The 18,067-nt window shown below is 40.2% G+C and overlaps 2 protein-coding genes across 2 annotated transcripts in view; both read left to right on the top strand.

The window, feature by feature from the left end:
* Positions 1-11,020, top strand: part of LOC133541578 (small ubiquitin-related modifier 2-like) — a 31,675-nt gene extending 20,655 nt beyond the window's left edge. The window contains exon 4 of the mRNA XM_061885062.1: positions 6,554-11,020. Within this exon, the coding sequence (XP_061741046.1) occupies positions 6,554-6,616 (63 nt within the window). The 3' untranslated portion in view covers positions 6,617-11,020. The remainder of the gene's footprint in view (positions 1-6,553) is intronic.
* Positions 11,021-16,243: 5,223 nt separating this feature from the next.
* LOC133541575 (jupiter microtubule associated homolog 1-like) overlaps positions 16,244-18,067 on the top strand; it is a 56,745-nt gene continuing 54,921 nt past the window's right edge. Inside the window, exon 1 of the mRNA XM_061885055.1 lies at positions 16,244-16,419. Coding sequence (XP_061741039.1) covers positions 16,364-16,419 — 56 coding nt within the window. The 5' untranslated portion in view covers positions 16,244-16,363. The remainder of the gene's footprint in view (positions 16,420-18,067) is intronic.

Genomic DNA, 18,067 nt, shown 5'->3' with positions numbered 1-18,067 from the left:
AAATGTATTACAGTTTTAGGAGTCAAATGGTGGAACAAGCTCAGTGATGAGCTGAAGACATGCACTTCTTTGGTAAGGTTTAAGAAAACATTGAAAGGTGAAATAATTGAAAATTATAAAATATAGTCACAATTACTTACATCCCATTGATTTTTGATTTATTTATTTTTTTATGTTGATGTTCCAGGCAATCTAATTTTCTGTGAAGGTATAGGATAGGCAAATATAAGGTTTGGCTTCAGCCTATTCCTTTTTTGGTCATTCTTTTTCTTTTCTTTTATGTGTAAATGTGCATTATTGTATACATATAACATGTACTGTAAAACTGATCACACACAATGGTTGATTGATTTGATTTGATTGATTATATGACCGAAATAAACTTATTTCATTCATTCATTCATTATTAAATGGATGCTGATATTCAAAAGAAGACGACCCTTAGCTTTCTGGAAACGTGGCCCCTAAAACAATTTAGTTGACTATCCCTGCTATAGAGGACATACTTGCCAACCCTCACGAATTTTCCAGGAGACTCCCGAAATTCAGCGCCTCTCCCGAAAACCTCCCGGGACAAATATTCTCCTGAAAATCTCCCGGTTTTCAGCCGGAGCTGGAGGCCACGCCCCCTCCAGCTCCATGCGCACCTGAGTGAGGACAGCCTTTTTTCACGTCCACATTCCCACGATAAAAACAGCGTGCCTGCCCAATTACGTTATTCCATACGAGGCGTCCGGCATACCGCTGCTGAGCATGAAGCAGATGGAGAAGTAGAGGGCGGCGATGGACGAGCTGCGCACCGTTGGGCCGCCGACCGTGTTGTTGACGTAGGGCAGTGGTCCCCAATAATTATTTTTTTTTAATTATTATTAAATCAACATAAAAAACACAAGATACACTTACAATTAGTGCACCAACCCAAAAAACTCCCTCCCCCATTTACACTAACCACACTCATTCGCACAAAAGGGTTGTTTCTGTCTGTTATTAATATTTCTGGTTCCTGAATTATTCTAGTAAATGTGTCTAGTTACATCTGAAACGCACCCACAGCCGCCGCCCGGAGCCATCACTTTTTCTTTTTTTCCTTTTTTTGTGCCTCACTCTAGCTTTCCTCATCCACAAGTCTTTCGTCCTCGCTCAAATGAATGGGGAAATCGTCGCTTTCTCGGTCCGCTGGCTATGTGTCACAGTTGTTTGTTGTCGAACCCCAAAATGCAGAGATGGAGGAAGGCATTGGATATGAAGACATGATTTAATATAAATAATAGAACAAGAACAGGGCTTCACGGTGGCAGAGGGGTTAGTGCGTCTGCCTCACAATACGAAGGTCCTGCAGTCCTGGGTTCAATCCCGGGCTCGGGATCTTTCTGTGTGGAGTTTGCATGTTCTCCCCATGAATGCGTGGGTTCCCTCCGGGTACTCCGGCTTCCTCCCACTTCCAAAGACATGCACCTGGGGATAGGTTGATTGGCAACACTAAAAAAAATAAAAAAAATAAAAAATAAATAAAATTGGCCCTAATGTGTGAATGTGAGTGTGAATGTTGTCTGTCTATCTGTGTTGGCCCTGCGATGAGGTGGCGACTTGTCCAGGGTGTACCCCGCCCCGATTGTAGCTGAGATAGGCGCCAGCGCCCCCCGCGACCCCACAAGGGAATAAGCGGTAGAAAATGGATGGATGGAGAACAATATATAAAAATATATATCAATACAGCCTGCAAAGGATACAGTCCGTAAGCACACATGATTGTATTTTTTTTATTAACCTCCGTCGGACAAAATTTCAAACAGTTACAAAAAGGCTGGGGACCACTGACGCAGGACATCTCCAGGCGTTTGCCCAGCTCATGGAAAACATCCTTGGGGAAGAGACGGGAGGACAACAGGGTGACAAAAACTAAATCATCCAGACTAGAGATAAATTGTATTATTATATTTGTTTTACCTAAAAATAAATTTATTTATTAATTTAAAAAAAATACTAAATACATTTTTTTACTATATTTTGCTAAAAACATCAAAATTATTTGTATTTTTATTTGTATTTTTCCTGACTCATTATATCCAGCCATAGAATTATACATCAAAATAAACATATTTGAAGTAATTAATTTAAAATGATCATAATAATTCATTTAAAATGATCCTATTAAATTATTACAATAATTGCTTGATTATCAACAACTTTAGCATTTTATTCATTACATTTTGAAGCTCTCAGAAGCCAAGTTATGTTATATTCCTTAAAGGGGAACATTATCACCAAACCTATGCAAGCGTCAATATATACCTTGATGTTGCAGAAAAAAGACCATGTATTTTTTTAACCGATTTCCGAACTCTAAATGGGTGAATTTTGGCAAATTAAACGCCTTTCTGTTTATCGGTCTTTTAGCGATGAAGTCAGAACGTGACGTCACCGAGGTAACACACCCGCCATATTCATTTCCACATTATAAACACGGGGTCTCAGCTTTGTTATTTTCCGTTTTTTCGACTATTTTTTGGAACCTTGGAGACATCATGCCTCGTCGGTGTGTTGTCGGAGGGTGTAACAACACTAACAGGGAGGGATTCAAGTTGCACCACTGGCAAGAAATCTGCCGCCAGACCCCCATTGAATGTACCAGAGTGTCTTCACATTTGACCGGCGATGCTAAGACAGACATGGCACAGAAATGTATGGATAACCTGCAGATGCATTTGCAACGATTAAGTCAACGAAATCACAAAGGTGAGTTTTGTTGATGTTGTTGACTTATGTGCTAATCAGACATATTTGGTCACGGCATGACTGTCAGCTAATCGATGCTAACATGCTATGCTAATCGATGCTAACATGCTATTTACGCCAGCTGTATGTACATTTGAAACTAGATACCCACATTTAATGCGAAACAAACACTTACCAATCGACGGATTTAAGTTGCTCCAGTGTCACAAGATGCGAAAGTCCTGATCGTTTGGTCCGCGCATTTTACCGGCGATGCTAATAAGGCAGCCATGCTATAGGTCACTTCATTAGGTACGCCACGCTATGGCCGAATAGCGTCAATAGCTATTCGCTCAATAGCTTCAATTTCTTCTTGAATTTCGTTTTCGCCATCTGCCTCCATACTCTGACCATCTGTTTCAATACACGCGTAATCTGTTGAAACGCTTAAGCCGCTGAAATCCGAGTCTGAATCCGAGCTAATGTCGCTATATCTTGCTGTGGTAACCGCCATGTTTGTATTGGCAGCCCTGTATGACGTCACCGGGAAATGGATAATGGTTTCGAAGATAGCAGAAATAAGGCACTTTAAAGCTTTTTTTAGGGATATTCCGGGACCGGTAAAAATTTGAAAAAAAGTTCAAAAAATACAACAAGCCACTGGGAACTGATTTTTATTGTTTTTAACCCTTTTGAAATTGTGATAATGTTCCCCTTTAAGATTTATTTATGCAAGTTTGAAGTATCAATTATCTAAACACAGTTTTGTTTGCATATTTTCAGGATGTATATATATATATATATATATATACCGTATTTTCCGCACTATAAGGCGCACCTAAAAACCTAACATTTTCTCAAAAGCTGACAGTGCGCCTTATAATCCGGTGCGCCTTATATATGGACCAGTATTGAGCCACGACAGGTCTCACAACTACGGTAAGCAGCCACCGATTTCATTTTCCCCCGTAGGAAAAGAAGTGCGCGGTGCATTCTGGGATATATGACTGCGCCAGGCCGTGCCGTTTCATTTCCATTTGTGTGTTTAAATGTAAAGACCCCAAAATGGCTCCTATTGAGAGACATGATTTCAGGAAAGCAGGAGTTGTCACTGAACTGCTAGACAACAGCAGCGACACTGACTCCATTAACGACGTCTCAAAATAGTGCAAAGCGATAACAATACATCAATAACTCAACGTTGCTCAAACGTTAATGTCACACAACACAACACACAAAATAAACATGTAAAGCTCACTTTATTAAGTTATTCCTCACCCACGAATCCCTTGAATTCTTTTTCTTCAGTGTCCGAATTAAACATGCCGCAAGAGGTCTCGCAACTACGGTAATCAGCCGTCTACCTTATTTTACCAATTAGAAGAAGAAGTTCTACGGTAAGCAGCCGCCTACCTTATTTACCCTCTTAGAAGAAGAAGCCCGCGGTGCATGCTGGGATATATGTATGACTGCGGGAGGCGTGCAGAGTTTAAACTCAAGGTGATCAGTCACACAGTAGAACACGGGAATAGAGCAGCAGCGAAAGAATTTAACATTAACAGCAGCGACACTGACTCGTTTAATGACGACTTCAACGAGACGGAGCCGGGCATTTTGGATGCCGTATTCGCCCAACTGTTTGATTCGGACACTGAAGAAGAAGAATTTGAGGGATTCGTGGATGAGGACTAACTTAATAAAGTGAGCTTTACATGTTTATTTTGTGTGTTGTGTTGTGTTGTGTTGTGTGACATTATCGTTTGAGCAACGTAGAGTTACTGATATATTATTGCTTTGCACTATTTCGAGTATTAGTATATTGTTATTGCACTAGCGTTTGATTTACCGTAACAGTATCAGACAGTTTTTCACGTGTTTATTGAATCGGGGAAAATAATAAAACAGCTGTTTATTCATTTTGGGAGTGAATGGAGTTGTCAGAGCGCTGGTTTGTAATCTATTAATAAAGTTTGACTGACCTATTTGACTGTTTTGTTGACATTCCCTTTAGCGCAGCTCCATTTAATGGATGCATACCGTAACCCCAGCCTCTACTGTAGCATCTATTCTATGCGGCTTATAATGCGGTGCGCCTTATATACGAACAAAATATTAAAATAGGCCGTTCATTGAAGGTGCGCCTTATAATCCGGTGCGTCTTATAGTGGGGGAAATACGGTATATATGAAATACTTGACTTGGTGAATTCTAGCTGTAAATATACTCCTCCCCTCTTAACCATGTCCCCCACCTCCCGAAATCGGAGGTCTCAAGGTTGGCAAGTATGATAGAGGAGGACATTGCTAATAGCTCAAGTTAGTAATTATAAGCCTTGACAGAGATATGCAGTCACCTCAGTGTCATTTTGCAATTGTGGCACTATCGTGTTAGAATGCTGCTGCTCCCTTCACTGCCAACTGTGCCAGTCATCCTGATGGAATAGTTTGTTATGTGTATTGGCTGCACGATAACCGAGACACTATGCATAAACCGGGCCAACATTTTTCGTTCAAAGCTGAATCATGAAAAGTGGGATGTGCAAAAAAAAAAAAACAGTGGTAACTTTATAACAGGGGTCACCAACGCGATGCCCGCGGGCACCAAGTAGTCCGTAATGACCAGATTAGTCGCTTGCTGGCCTGTTCTAAAAATAGCTCATATAGCAGCACTTACCAGTGAGCTGCCTCTATTTTTTAAATTTTATTTATTTACTAGCAAGCTGGTCTCGCTTTGCTCGACATTTTTAATTCTAAGAGAGACAAAACTCAAATAGAATTTGAAAATCCAAGAAAATATTTTAAAGACTTGGTCTTCACTTGTTTAAATAAATTCTTTTATTGTTTTACCTTGCTTTTTAAAACTTTCAGAGAGACAATTTTAGAGAAAAAATACAACTTTAAAAATTATTTTAGGATTCTTAAACACATATACCTTTTTACCTTTTGAATTCCCTCCTCTTCTTTCTTGACAATTTAAATCAATGGTCAAGTAAATTTATTTTTTGTATTGTAAAGAATAAAAAATACATTTTAATTTAATTCTTCATTTTAGCTTCTGTTTTTTTTGACGAATATCTGTGAAATATCTCTTCAAAACTATTATGATTCAAATTCCAAAAAATTATTCTGGAAAATCAAGAAAATCTTTAAAATCAAATTTAAATCCTATTTCAAAGCCTTTTGAATTTCTTTTAAAATTTTTGTTCTGGAAAATCTAGAAGAAATAATGATTTGTCTTTGTTAGAAATATAGCTTGGTCCAATTTGTTATATATTCTAACAAAATGCAGATTGGATTTTAACCTATTTAAAACATGTCATCAAAATTCTAAAATTAATCTTAATCAGGAAAAATTACTAATGATGTTCCATAAATTATTTTTAAAAATTTTTTCAAAAAGATTCGAATTGGCTAGATTTTCTCTTTTTTTTTCGGTTGAATTTTGAATTTTAAAGAGTCGAAATTGAAGATAAACTATGTTTCAAAATGTCATTTTCTTTTTTTTTCCTGTTTTCTCCTCTTTTAAAGCATTCAATTAGGTGTTTTTTTTTCATCATTTATTCCCTATAAAAAACCTTCCGTAAAAGGAAAAAAAATGTACGATGGAATGACAGACAGAAATACCCTTTTTTTTTTATATTTATAGATTTATTTATTAAAGGTAAATTGAGCAAATTGGCTATTTCTGGCAATTTATTTAAGTGTGTAACAAACTGGTAGCCCTTCGCATTAATCAGTACCCAAGAAGTAGCTCTTGGTTTCAAAAAGGTCGGTGACCCCTGCTTTATAACATTAAATGTGCAAGTTTGTGATGATTATTTTTTTGTGTCTTCCAACAGTTGGAAATGGAGGACGAAGACACAATTGACGTCTTCCAACAGCAGACAGGAGGAGTGATTTAATCAAGCACCCCCGCGCGTCACCTTTCCCTCTTTTATCAACAGAACTAACTAGCCTTGCTACACGCAGCAGATGATTTTATACAAATGAAATTGAACATCATGGAAATGTTTATTTCATTCCATAATTCCATTCAAAACTTTAAACTTCCATAGACTATAGATTCAGGGCCCACAACTTAAACTATTTCAAATATTTAGTTGTTTATTTGTACATCATTCGGGCCTCCAGCTCACAAAACCCACAAAAACAGGATTTAAAAAAAAAAATGGAATACTGAAGAAATCAGCCCAAATTTGCAGGGCATGAATGTTTTAAACTGAGTGTCACCTGCACAGGTTTTTCCAGGTGTCATTAAATTGGTTCATTTGTCTCAGTTAGGATCAATTAGGTCAGAAGACCATCATTGATAACCTCCACAGTTAAAGTTAAAGTCCCAACGATCGTCACACACACTGGGTGTGGTGAGATTTGTCCTCTGCATTTGACCCATACCCATATTCACCGCCTGGGAGGTGAGGGGAGCAGTGAGCAGAAGCGTGCGCCACGCTCGGGAATCATTTGGTGATTTAACACCCAATTTCAACCCTTGATGCTGAATGCCTCAAGGACTGAGTGCCAAGCGAGGAGGCAATGGGTCCCATTTTTATAGTCTTTGGGATGAACTCACGACCCTCCAGCCTCAGAGCTGGTCCGTAGGATGGGTAAGCCACACAAGTTAATTGCCAAGGAGGCGGGGCTGTTCACAGAGTGCTGTGTCCGAGCATATCAATGGAAAGTCTCGTGGAAGGGCAAAATGTGGCAGGAGAAGTGTGAACCAGCAGAAGAGCTGACCACAGGCTTCTGCGGAGTAGATTTATGCATCTGGCAGAGATCCAGAAAGAGTGAGACGCATCCGGGACATGGGCTACAACTCTAGGGTTCCTCCGGTCAAACCATTTCTGAGCCTGAGCATCAAAGAAAAAGGACTGGATTTTTTGGGCCAGTGGTCCAAGGTCCTCTCTACCAATGAAAGTGACGTGTGCCTTTTCATTTGGGAATCAAGGTCCAAGGGTTTGGAGGAAGACTGGTGAGGAACAGAACCCAAGCTGGTTGAGGTCCAGTGTGACATATCCAGATCAGTCATGATTTGGGGTGCAACGTCCAGGGCAGGTGTAAACTCTGCTTTTGTTAAATCCAAGGTCACTGCATTAGCCTACCAGGATGTTTTAGAGGACTTCATGATTACTTCTGCTGAGGATCTGTATGGAGATGCAGATTTCATCTTCCAGCAGGACCTGGCCTCTGCTTGATTGATTGATTGAAACTTTTATTAGTAGATTGCACATATTCCGTACAATTGACCACTAAATGGTAACACCCGAATACGTTTTTCAACTTGTGAACCTGTTTTGATGCCAATGCCATCACAGTTCTTGACTGGCCAGCCAACTCGCCGGACCTTAATTGAGAGTATATGGGGTGTTATCAAAGGGAAAATGGGGGGGGGACCCAACCCAAAAACAAAGATAAGCTGACAGCAAGCATCAAGGAAATCCTTGCTTCCGTACAATTGACCACTAAATGGTAACACCCGAATAAGTTTTTCAACTTGTGAACCTGTTTTGATGCCAATGCCATCACAGTTCTTGACTGGCCAGCCAACTCGCCAGACCTTAATTGAGAGTCTATGGGGTGTTATCAAAGGGAAAATGGGGGCGGGGGGACCCAACCCAAAAACAAAGATAAGCTGACAGCAAGCATCAAGGAAATCCTTGCTTCCGTACAATTGACCACTAAATGGTAACACCCGAATACGTTTTTCAACTTGTGAACCTGGTTTGATGCCAATGCCATCACAGTTCTTGACTGGCCAGCCAACTCGCCGGACCTTAATTGAGAGTCTATGGGGTGTTATCAAAGGGAAAATGGGGGGGACCCAACCCAAAAACAAAGATAAGCTGACAGCAAGCATCAAGGAAATCCTTGCTTCCGTACAATTGACCACTAAATGGTAACACCTGAATAAGTTTTTCAACTTGTGAACCTGTTTTGATGCCAATGCCATCACAGTTCTTGACTGGCCAGCCAACTCGCCGGACCTTAATTGAGAGTCTATGGGGTGTTATCAAAGGGAAAATGGGGGGGACCCAACCCAAAAACAAAGATAAGCTGACAGCAAGCATCAAGGAAATCCTTGCTTCCGTACAATTGACCACTAAATGGTAACACCCGAATACGTTTTTCAACTTGTGAACCTGGTTTGATGCCAACGCCATCACAGTTCTTGACTGGCCAGCCAACTCGCCAGACCTTAATTGAGAGTCTAAGGGGTGTTATCAAAGGGAAAATGGGGGCGGGGCACCCAACCCAAAAACAAAGATAAACTGACAGCAAGCATCAAGGAAATCCTTGCTTCCGTACAATTGACCACTAAATGGTAACACCTGAATAAGTTTTTCAACTTGTGAACCTGTTTTGATGCCAATGCCATCACAGTTCTTGACTGGCCAGCCAACTCGCCGGACCTTAATTGAGAGTCTATAGGGTGTTATCAAAGGGAAAATGGGGGCGGGGCACCCAACCCAAAAACAAAGATAAGCTGACAGCAAGCATCAAGGAAATCCTTGCTTCCATACAATTGGCCACTAAATGGTAACACCCGAATACGTTTTTCAACTTGTGAACCTGGTTTGATGCCAATGCCATCACAGTTCTTGACTGGCCAGCCAACTCGCCGGACCTTAATTGAGAGTCTATGGGGTGTTATCAAAGGGAAAATGGGGGGCGGGGCACCCAACCCAAAAACAAAGATAAGCTGACAGCAAGCATCAAGGAAATCCTTGCTTCCGTACAATTGACCACTAAATGGTAACACCCGAATAAGTTTTTCAACTTGTGAACCTGTTTTGATGCCAACGCCATCACAGTTCTTGACTGGCCAGCCAACTCGCCGGACCTTAATTGAGAGTATATGGGGTGTTATCAAAGGGAAAATGGGGGCGGGGCACCCAACCCAAAAACAAAGATAAGCTGACAGCAAGCATCAAGGAAATCCTTGCTTCCATAACTCCAATGCCACAGTGCATCGAGGGAGTGATTAAGGCAAAGGAATTCCCTGCAAAGTATCGAGAATTGACGTATCATTTTAAAAAGAACCATATTTCGATTGATTTGATGTGATCCTAATTTCTTTTTTTTTCCTGCAAAAACTGAGGAGTAATTGGTGATTTCTTCACAGTATTCACATTTTTTTTAAATCCTGTTTTCGTGGGTTTTTTGAGCTGAAACCCCAAATTATGTACAAATAACTAAATCAGGGGTTGGGAACCCATGACTTGATGACTGCATCTGGCTCTCAGATAAATCTTAGCTGATATTGTTTGCACGATAAGTAATGAATAATTCCGCTGGTAATCACAGTGTTGAAATTATAAAACATTCTCGTGCGTTTTAATCCAACCATTCGTTTTCATCGCGCCTGTTCAAGATCTCACATTAATGGTTAGAAGTATATTTATTATTGGTTAACTTTAGAATAACAATGTTATTAAAAAGAATAAGAGAGTTATTGTACTCTAAAAATGTTGTTTTTACTTAAAAATGCACGCATTTAGTTGTATTCAGCATTAAAAAATATGATATGGCTCTCACGGAAATACTATTTGAAATATCTGGCTTACGTGGCTCCCTCAGCCAAAAAGGTTCCCGACAACTGAACTGAATGCTTGAAATGGTTTAAGTTGTGGGCCCTGAATCTATAATCCATGGAAGTTTAACGTTTTGAATGGATTAATGGAAATAAATACCCTTTTTCCTTGATATTCAATTTTTTGGGGGAAGGGCCTACATCTTGTCCCGTTGGGGTTTAAATGACTCCGCTGTATGGTATTTTCAAATAGTGGCCCCTGTTACGTCTGTTTTTTGTACATAAAAAAACAATCCAGATTGCTCGGTTTTGGGTTTTTTCCTCTGTTCATTCTGTGTTCTACTTAAATCATGAGTGGTTCTCGAATGGGAATTACCGTGAGGAACCGTCTGGCTTTAAAGCGTCGCAATACTTTTACAAATTGGTTATTATTGACACGCTGGCCGTCGCGTTCACATTTCTCAAAGAACGTGGTCACAAGGGGCCGACCCGATTGCTAAATTGATCCGTGTGCTCACATGTAAAGTGTGTGTCGTCCGCTGGTGATCAGACCGCACGTCGATAGCGTTCAGGATTCAAATCAATGAGTGTTGAAATGGACCTGAAATCATATGCAGACGGATTTAGATTTTATGCGTTTAGTGTGGTGGAAAAAATTGCTTTGGTTAATCCATTCTGCCAGACCAATGATAATATTTCGGGACAGAGGAGAACATGTTGCCATTTTACAGTCTGTATTGTACCTGTTAAAAATAAATGTATTGTTCTTTTTCCAAAACCAATGTAGTTTCTGATGATTTCCAAGATGATGCAATACAATGGGTAAATACTTGAGTTTATTTTGAACATGCTTTCAAGGCTGTTATTTTGAAGTACAGTGCAGGTATACACTTGCATAATTCAATGTCCGAAAAGGAGTAGGAAGAAGCAGAGCCTGTTTAATCCTACCCCTTGTCCATGTCTCAGGATGTGCCTTTTTCTACAAACCCTGTTTCCATGAGTTGGGAAATTGTGTTAGATGTAAATATAAACGAAATACAATGACTTGCAAATCATTTTCAACCCATAATCAGTTGAATATGCTACAAAGACAACATATTTGATGTTCAAACTGATAAACTTTTTTTATTTTTGCAAAAAATCATTAACTTTAGAATTTGATGCCAGCAACACGTGACAAAGAAGTTGGGAAAGGTGGCAATAAATACTGATGAAGTTGAGGAATGCTCATCAAACACTTATATGGAAAATCCCACAGGTGTGCAGGCTAATTGGGAACAGGTGGGTGCCATGATTGGGTATAAAAGCAGCTTCCATGAAATGCTAAGTCATTCACAAACAAGGATGGGGTGAAGGTCACCACTTTGTAAGCAAATTGTCGAACAGTTTCAGAACTACATTTCTCAACGAGCTATCGCAAGGAATTTAGGGATTTTACCATCTACTGTCTGTAAAATCATCAAAAAGTTCAGAGAATCTGGAGAAATCACTGCACGTAAGCAATGATAATATGGACTTTTGATCCCTCAGGCGGTACTGCATCAAAAACTGACATTAATGTGTAAAGGATATCACCACATGGGCTCAGGAACACTTCCTAAAACCACTGTCAGTAACTACAGTTGGCCGCTACATCTGTAAGTGCAAGTTAAAACTCTACTATGCAAAGCCAAACCCATTTATCAACAATATCCTGAAACACCGCCGGCTTGGCTCGGCCCGAGCACACCTAAGATGGACTGATGCAAAGTGGAAAGGTGTTCTGTGGTCTGACGAGTCCACATTTCAAATTATATTTGGAAACAGAGGACGTGGTGTCCTCCAGAAAAAAGAGGAAAATAACCATTCGGATTGTTATAGGCGCAAAGTTGAAAAGCCAGCATCTGTGATGGTATGGGGGTGTATTAGTGCCCAAGGCATGGGTAACTTACACATCTGTGAAGGCACCATTAATGCTGAAAGGTCCATACAGGTTTTGGAGCAACATATGTTATCATCCAAGCAACGTTATCATGGACGCCCCTGTTTATTTCAGCAAGACAGGTGTTACAACAGCGTGGCTTCGTAAAAAAAGAGTGCGGGTACTTTCCTGGCACGCCTGCAGTCCAGACCTGTCTCCCATGGAAAATGTGTGGCGCATTATGAAGCATAAAATACGACAGCGGAGACTCCAGACTGTTGAACGACTGAAGCTCTACATAAAACAAGATTAGGAAAGAATTCCACTTTCAAAGCTTCAACAATTAGTTTCCTCAGTTCCCAAACGTTTATTGAGTGTTGTTAAAAGAAAAGGTGATGTAACACAGTGGTGAACATGCCCTTTCCTAACTACTTTGGCACGTGTTGCAGCCATGAAATTCAAAGTGAATTATTATTTGCAAAAAAAAATAAAGTTTATGAGTTTGAACATCTAAAATATTGTCTTTGTAGTGCATTCAACTGAATATGGGTTGAAAAAGATTTGCAAATCATTGTATTCCGTTTATATTTACATCTAACACAATTTCCCAACTCATATGGAAACAGGGTTTGTATGAGGAACATAAATTACATGTGACAGTAGAGTTCTTAAACTGATAGTACAAGAAAAAATATGAAATCACCAGTCTTTGAGGATGTTCATTCAAGCAGATCTGTGATGAGGTGGCGAGTTGTCCAGGGTGTACACCGCCTTCCGCCCGAATGCATCTGAGCTAGGCTCCAGCGACCCCCCGCAACCCCAAGAGGGACAAGCGGTAGAAAAATGGATGGATTCAGGCCGATTACTGTAATTTGTGTTAAAAAAGGGGCAGATAAATATAAGAATAGTATTCTTCCATCTGCTCCTTTCTGATCATGGAAAAAACACACAAAAAACAATGAAAGTATCAATTGTACGTGGCTTGTAAATATGCATTTTCATGAAAGGAATAAAAATAAATGATGATGATGATGATTATCAGCAGATAACAGACATGACAAACAAAATACATCAAACACTAAAATTAATCAAGAAAATAATTCTGTGGTTTTCAGTAAGAGTTTCATTTTTAGATCAAGCAGAGTGGAAACAAATATGGAATCACTCAATTCAGAGGAAATACAAATATGAAAACATGAAAAACAAGACAACACATACTAGTCAAACATCAAGAGTGTTACTAAAACGGCCTTTCATCGCCGTAATATTGCTAAAATTTGTTCCATTTTGAGATCATTATACATGCGTTCGTTACGTCTCGTCTCGATTAATGTAACGTATTATTTTCGGGTCTCCCCATGTCTAGCATTAAAAGATTACAGTTGGTACAAAATTCTTCCGCTAGACTTTTGACAAGAACACGAAAGTTTGATCATATTACGCCTATACTGTGTATATATACATACATATATACCTATATACAGTACAACTACACAATAGTCATATGATTGAAACTTAACATGTGTTTATAGATAGTTTATTGAGTAATGGAAAAAAACAAGACAAGAAAAATACACTTTATCATGAAAAAAAAACATTTGATCTACCGTATTCTACTTCTTATTAAACACTGTTTGTTTTAAGTCACATTCAGTTCCTAAGTTTGATTTGGTGAGAGAAAATCACTTTTTTAGGAGAGGATGTGAACTGTATGCTCTCTGAAAAGAACAGTGTTTTTCAACCACTGTGCCGCGGCACACTAGTTCTAATTTCACCTATTTGGGTTAAAAATGTTTTTTTGCAAACCAGTAATTATAGTTTGCAAATGATGTGTTGTTGTTGAGTGTCGCTGCTGTCTAGAGCTCGGCAGAGTAACCGTGTAATACTCTTCAATATCAGTAGGTGGCAGCCCAGGTAAAAAGGTATCTAATGCTTAAACCAAAAATAAACAAAAGGTGAGTGCCCCTAAGAAAAGGCATTGGAGCTTAGGGAAGGCTATGCAGAACGAAACATTTTTTTGCAGTTTTTGAGGACCAGTCATAGACAATTTAGAGTGAAAAGCAAATTTTATTTTCACCCTCATACAAAACATTCTAACTTGGATTGTTTCCCTGGCTTCGAGACTCTCCCGAAAGACGGTGCGGCGTAGGCACAACAAACTCCCTTCCTGTCTCTCACGGACACACACTTGTGGTTGTTGACTTTGAACTAGCGACTGCACAATACTTTAAGGCCGCGGAACAGAGACACACTACGGGCTTACACACACAAACATCCACACAAATATACGCCACACATACACACCCCGTCACCCCAACCCAACGCTTTCGACGCAAATCCCATAGGGGTGATGAATGGATGGTCAGCGCTTGAGAGCTGCGGCCTACAATAATGACCCTGAACTCCCTTCCCTCTGTTGCTAGATATCTCGAGATGTATGTTGTGATATGCATATGTGCTTTGCTATGGAGATTTTTTTTCCCACTCCAGACTGGGCCCCCTTAGGAGCCCTGTCTAGATTGTATTTTTTTTTACTCATCCTTCCCCATGGTTGACCTTTTTCCCATCTTTTACGGGGCGCCTTATGGCGACCCATCAGCGTTCTGGTTCTGTAACTCTGTACACTGTTTGTTTGTCTAATCTTGAACAGGTTTGTGCTGAAAACAAAGTTTCGTCGTACTTATGCAATGACAATAAAGACCTATCCTATCCTATCTCCATGTAATGTTTGTCTGATCTTGAATGGGATTGTGCTGAAAATGTTAATTTTCCTGAAGGAACTCTCCTGAAGGAATACATAAAGTACTATCCATCTATCTATCTATCTATCTATCTATCTATCTATCTATCTATCTATCTATCTATCTATCCTAAAATAAAACTGAATAGGCTACAAAGTAAACAAAAAAAAAATGCTGGACGACAGCAAAGACTTTCTGTGTAGAAATATATCCACACACACACACACATATATATACACATAAATACATACACACACACACACATACACACACATATAATTATACCTGTGTGTGTATGTATGTGTGTATATATTTATATGTGTAAATAAATAAAATAAATACACACAATACAATATATATATATATATATATATATATATATATATATATATATATATATGTATATATATATATATATATATATATATATGTATATATATATATATATATATATATATATATATATATATATATATATATATATATATATATATATATATATATATGGGGGCTTCACGGTGGCAGAGGGGTTAGTGCGTCTGCCTCACAATACGAAGGTCCTGCCGTCCTGGGTTCAAATCCAGGCTCGGGATCTTTCTGTGTGGATTTTGCATGTTCTCCCCGTGAATGCGTGGGTTCCCTCCGGGTACTCCGGCTTCCTCCCACTTCCAAAGACATGCACCTGGGGATAGGTTGATTGGCAACACTAAATTGGCCCTAGTGTGCGAATGTGAGTGTGAATGTTGTCTGTCTATCTGTGTTGGCCCTGCGATGAGGTGGCGACTTGTCCAGGGTGTACCCCGCCTTCCGCCCGATTGTAGCTGAGATAGGCGCCAGCGCCCCCCGCGACCCCGAAAGGGAATAAGCGGTAGAGGATGGATGGATGGATGGATATATATATATATATATATATATATATATATATATATATATATATATATACACACACAATACAATACGACTTAACCCCGCCCCCCAATCGGGTATGTCTTGCCCAGGGACACAACGGCAGTGACTAGGATGGCGGAAGCGGCAATCAAACCTAGAACCCTCCAGTTGCTAAAAAATGTGCCTTGGCTCAAAAAAGGTTGAAATACACTGCACTAGAAGAGCTGCCGCCAACAACGGAGGTAAGTTCTGTGAATCTTATCCAATAAGAGATGAGCAGCAGTGCTGCTCTGTCCAATCAGAGCGAGCTAAACTGAAGTAGGCGGGGTTTAGGGTTCTGAAGCTGCCGCCAACAACAGAGGTAAGTTCCGTGGATCTTATCCAATGAGAGATGAGCTACGGGCTGCTCTGTCCAATCAGAGCAGGTTAAACCCAAGTGGGCCGGGTTTAGGGTTCTGGACTTCTCCCACAGTGACGGGGCGGAGAGCACTTCACAGTCAGTACACTGCGGCTCCTCGCTGAGTGCACTTACTCTTCCGTGATTGTTGACTTTTTTTTGTGTCTGCCAACGCCTCAAAAATACTTCTCAGAGATGACGACGACCACCAACTTTCAGGGAGTGGAGCCCGGCGCCAAGAATAGTTCCAGGTAAACCGCTGAAAGGTGGGCTTCGGGGAACAAAAGAAGAGCCGCGCAAACACCTCTTTTCTTCCCCAGAAGCTAACCCCGCTAGCTCCTGCTAGCCCGCTGGTGCCGAAGAGGGATTTAGCTCAACTGTCACACAATCTTGCTAATTAAATTAATCTCATGCGCCCTTTTAGTCTTTAGCCGCGGGTTCATTCTGTCTGGGCGGTAATTAGACGGCAGCCAATAATAACTTTTCTTGTGTTGGCCCTGCGATGAGGTGGCGACTTGTCCAGGGTGTACACCGCCTTCCGCCCGATTGTACCTGAGATAGGCACCAGCGACCCCAAAGGGAATAAGCGGTAGAAAATGGATATGTCATAGTTCTGCTGTGTCAAGCTGCCCCTCCCAAAGCCGAGTTGCCATTAATGTGCAGTATTTAATCACTAAAGACATCCATGAACGCGGGAATAGTCTTAAAATTGGAATTAAAACGCAAGGATGGCTACAGTTTAGGGAAACCGATCCAGTTTTGGAGTCAAAAACCAATGAAGGGCTGCTCATCCTGAAGGTATGCAGTCATATCATAGCTATAAGTCATTGGGTCTCACCTCCACGCCTCCCACTTGGCAGAGGAAAAATGTGCTGGATACACTAACCCCTTAAAGGGGAACATTATCACAATTTCAAAAGGGTTAAAAACAATAAAAATCAGTTCCCAGTGGCTTTTTGTATTTTTTGAAGTTTAAAAAAAAAAAAACTTAAGCGATTCAACAGATTACGCAAGTATTGAAACAGATGGTCGGAGTATGGAGGCAGATAGCAAAAACGAAATTGAAGAAGAAACTGAAGCTATTGAGCGAATAGCTATTGACGCTATTTGGCCATAGCGTGGGTGTACCTAATAAAGTGGCCCATAGCATGGCTGCCTTATTAGCATCGCCGGTAAAATTTGCAGACCAAACAATCAGGACTTTTGCATCTTGTGACACTGGATTAACTTAAATCCATCGATTGGTAAGTGTTTGTTTTGCATTAAATGTGGGTATCTAGTTTCAAATGTACATACAGCTAGCGTAAATAGCATGTTAGCATCGATTAGCTGGCAGTCACGCCGTGACCAAATATGTCTGATTAGCACATAAGTCAACAAAACTCACCTTTGTGATTTCGTTGACTTAATGGTTGCAAATGCATCTGCAGGTTATCCATACATCTCTGTGCCATGTCTGTCTTAGCATCACCGGTCAAATGTGAAGACACTTTGGTACATTCAATGGGGGTCTGGCGGCAGATTTCTTGCCAGTGGTGCAACTTGAATCCCTCCCTGTTAGTGTTGTTACACCCTCCGACAACACACCGACGAGGCATGATGTCTCCAAGGTTCCATAAAATAGTCTTAAAAACGGAAAATAACAGAGCTGAGACCCGGTGTTTGTAATGTGAAAATGAATATGGCGGGTGTGTTACCTCGGTGACGTCACGTTCTGACGTCATCGCTAAAAGACCGATAAACAGAAAGGCGTTTAATTTGCCAAAATTCACCCATTTAGAGTTTGGAAATCGGTTAAAAAAATACATGGTCTTTTTTCTGCAACATCAAGGTATATATTGACGCTTGCATAGGTTTGGTGATAATGTTCCCCTTTAAAAGAAAAAAATATTTCACCTA

The sequence above is a fragment of the Nerophis ophidion genome, linkage group LG23, assembly GCF_033978795.1.
Source record: "Nerophis ophidion isolate RoL-2023_Sa linkage group LG23, RoL_Noph_v1.0, whole genome shotgun sequence".
NCBI lineage: Eukaryota > Metazoa > Chordata > Actinopteri > Syngnathiformes > Syngnathidae > Nerophis > Nerophis ophidion.
The sequence above is the reverse complement of the archived record's forward strand: the minus strand, read 5'-3'. Positions and strand labels throughout refer to the sequence as shown.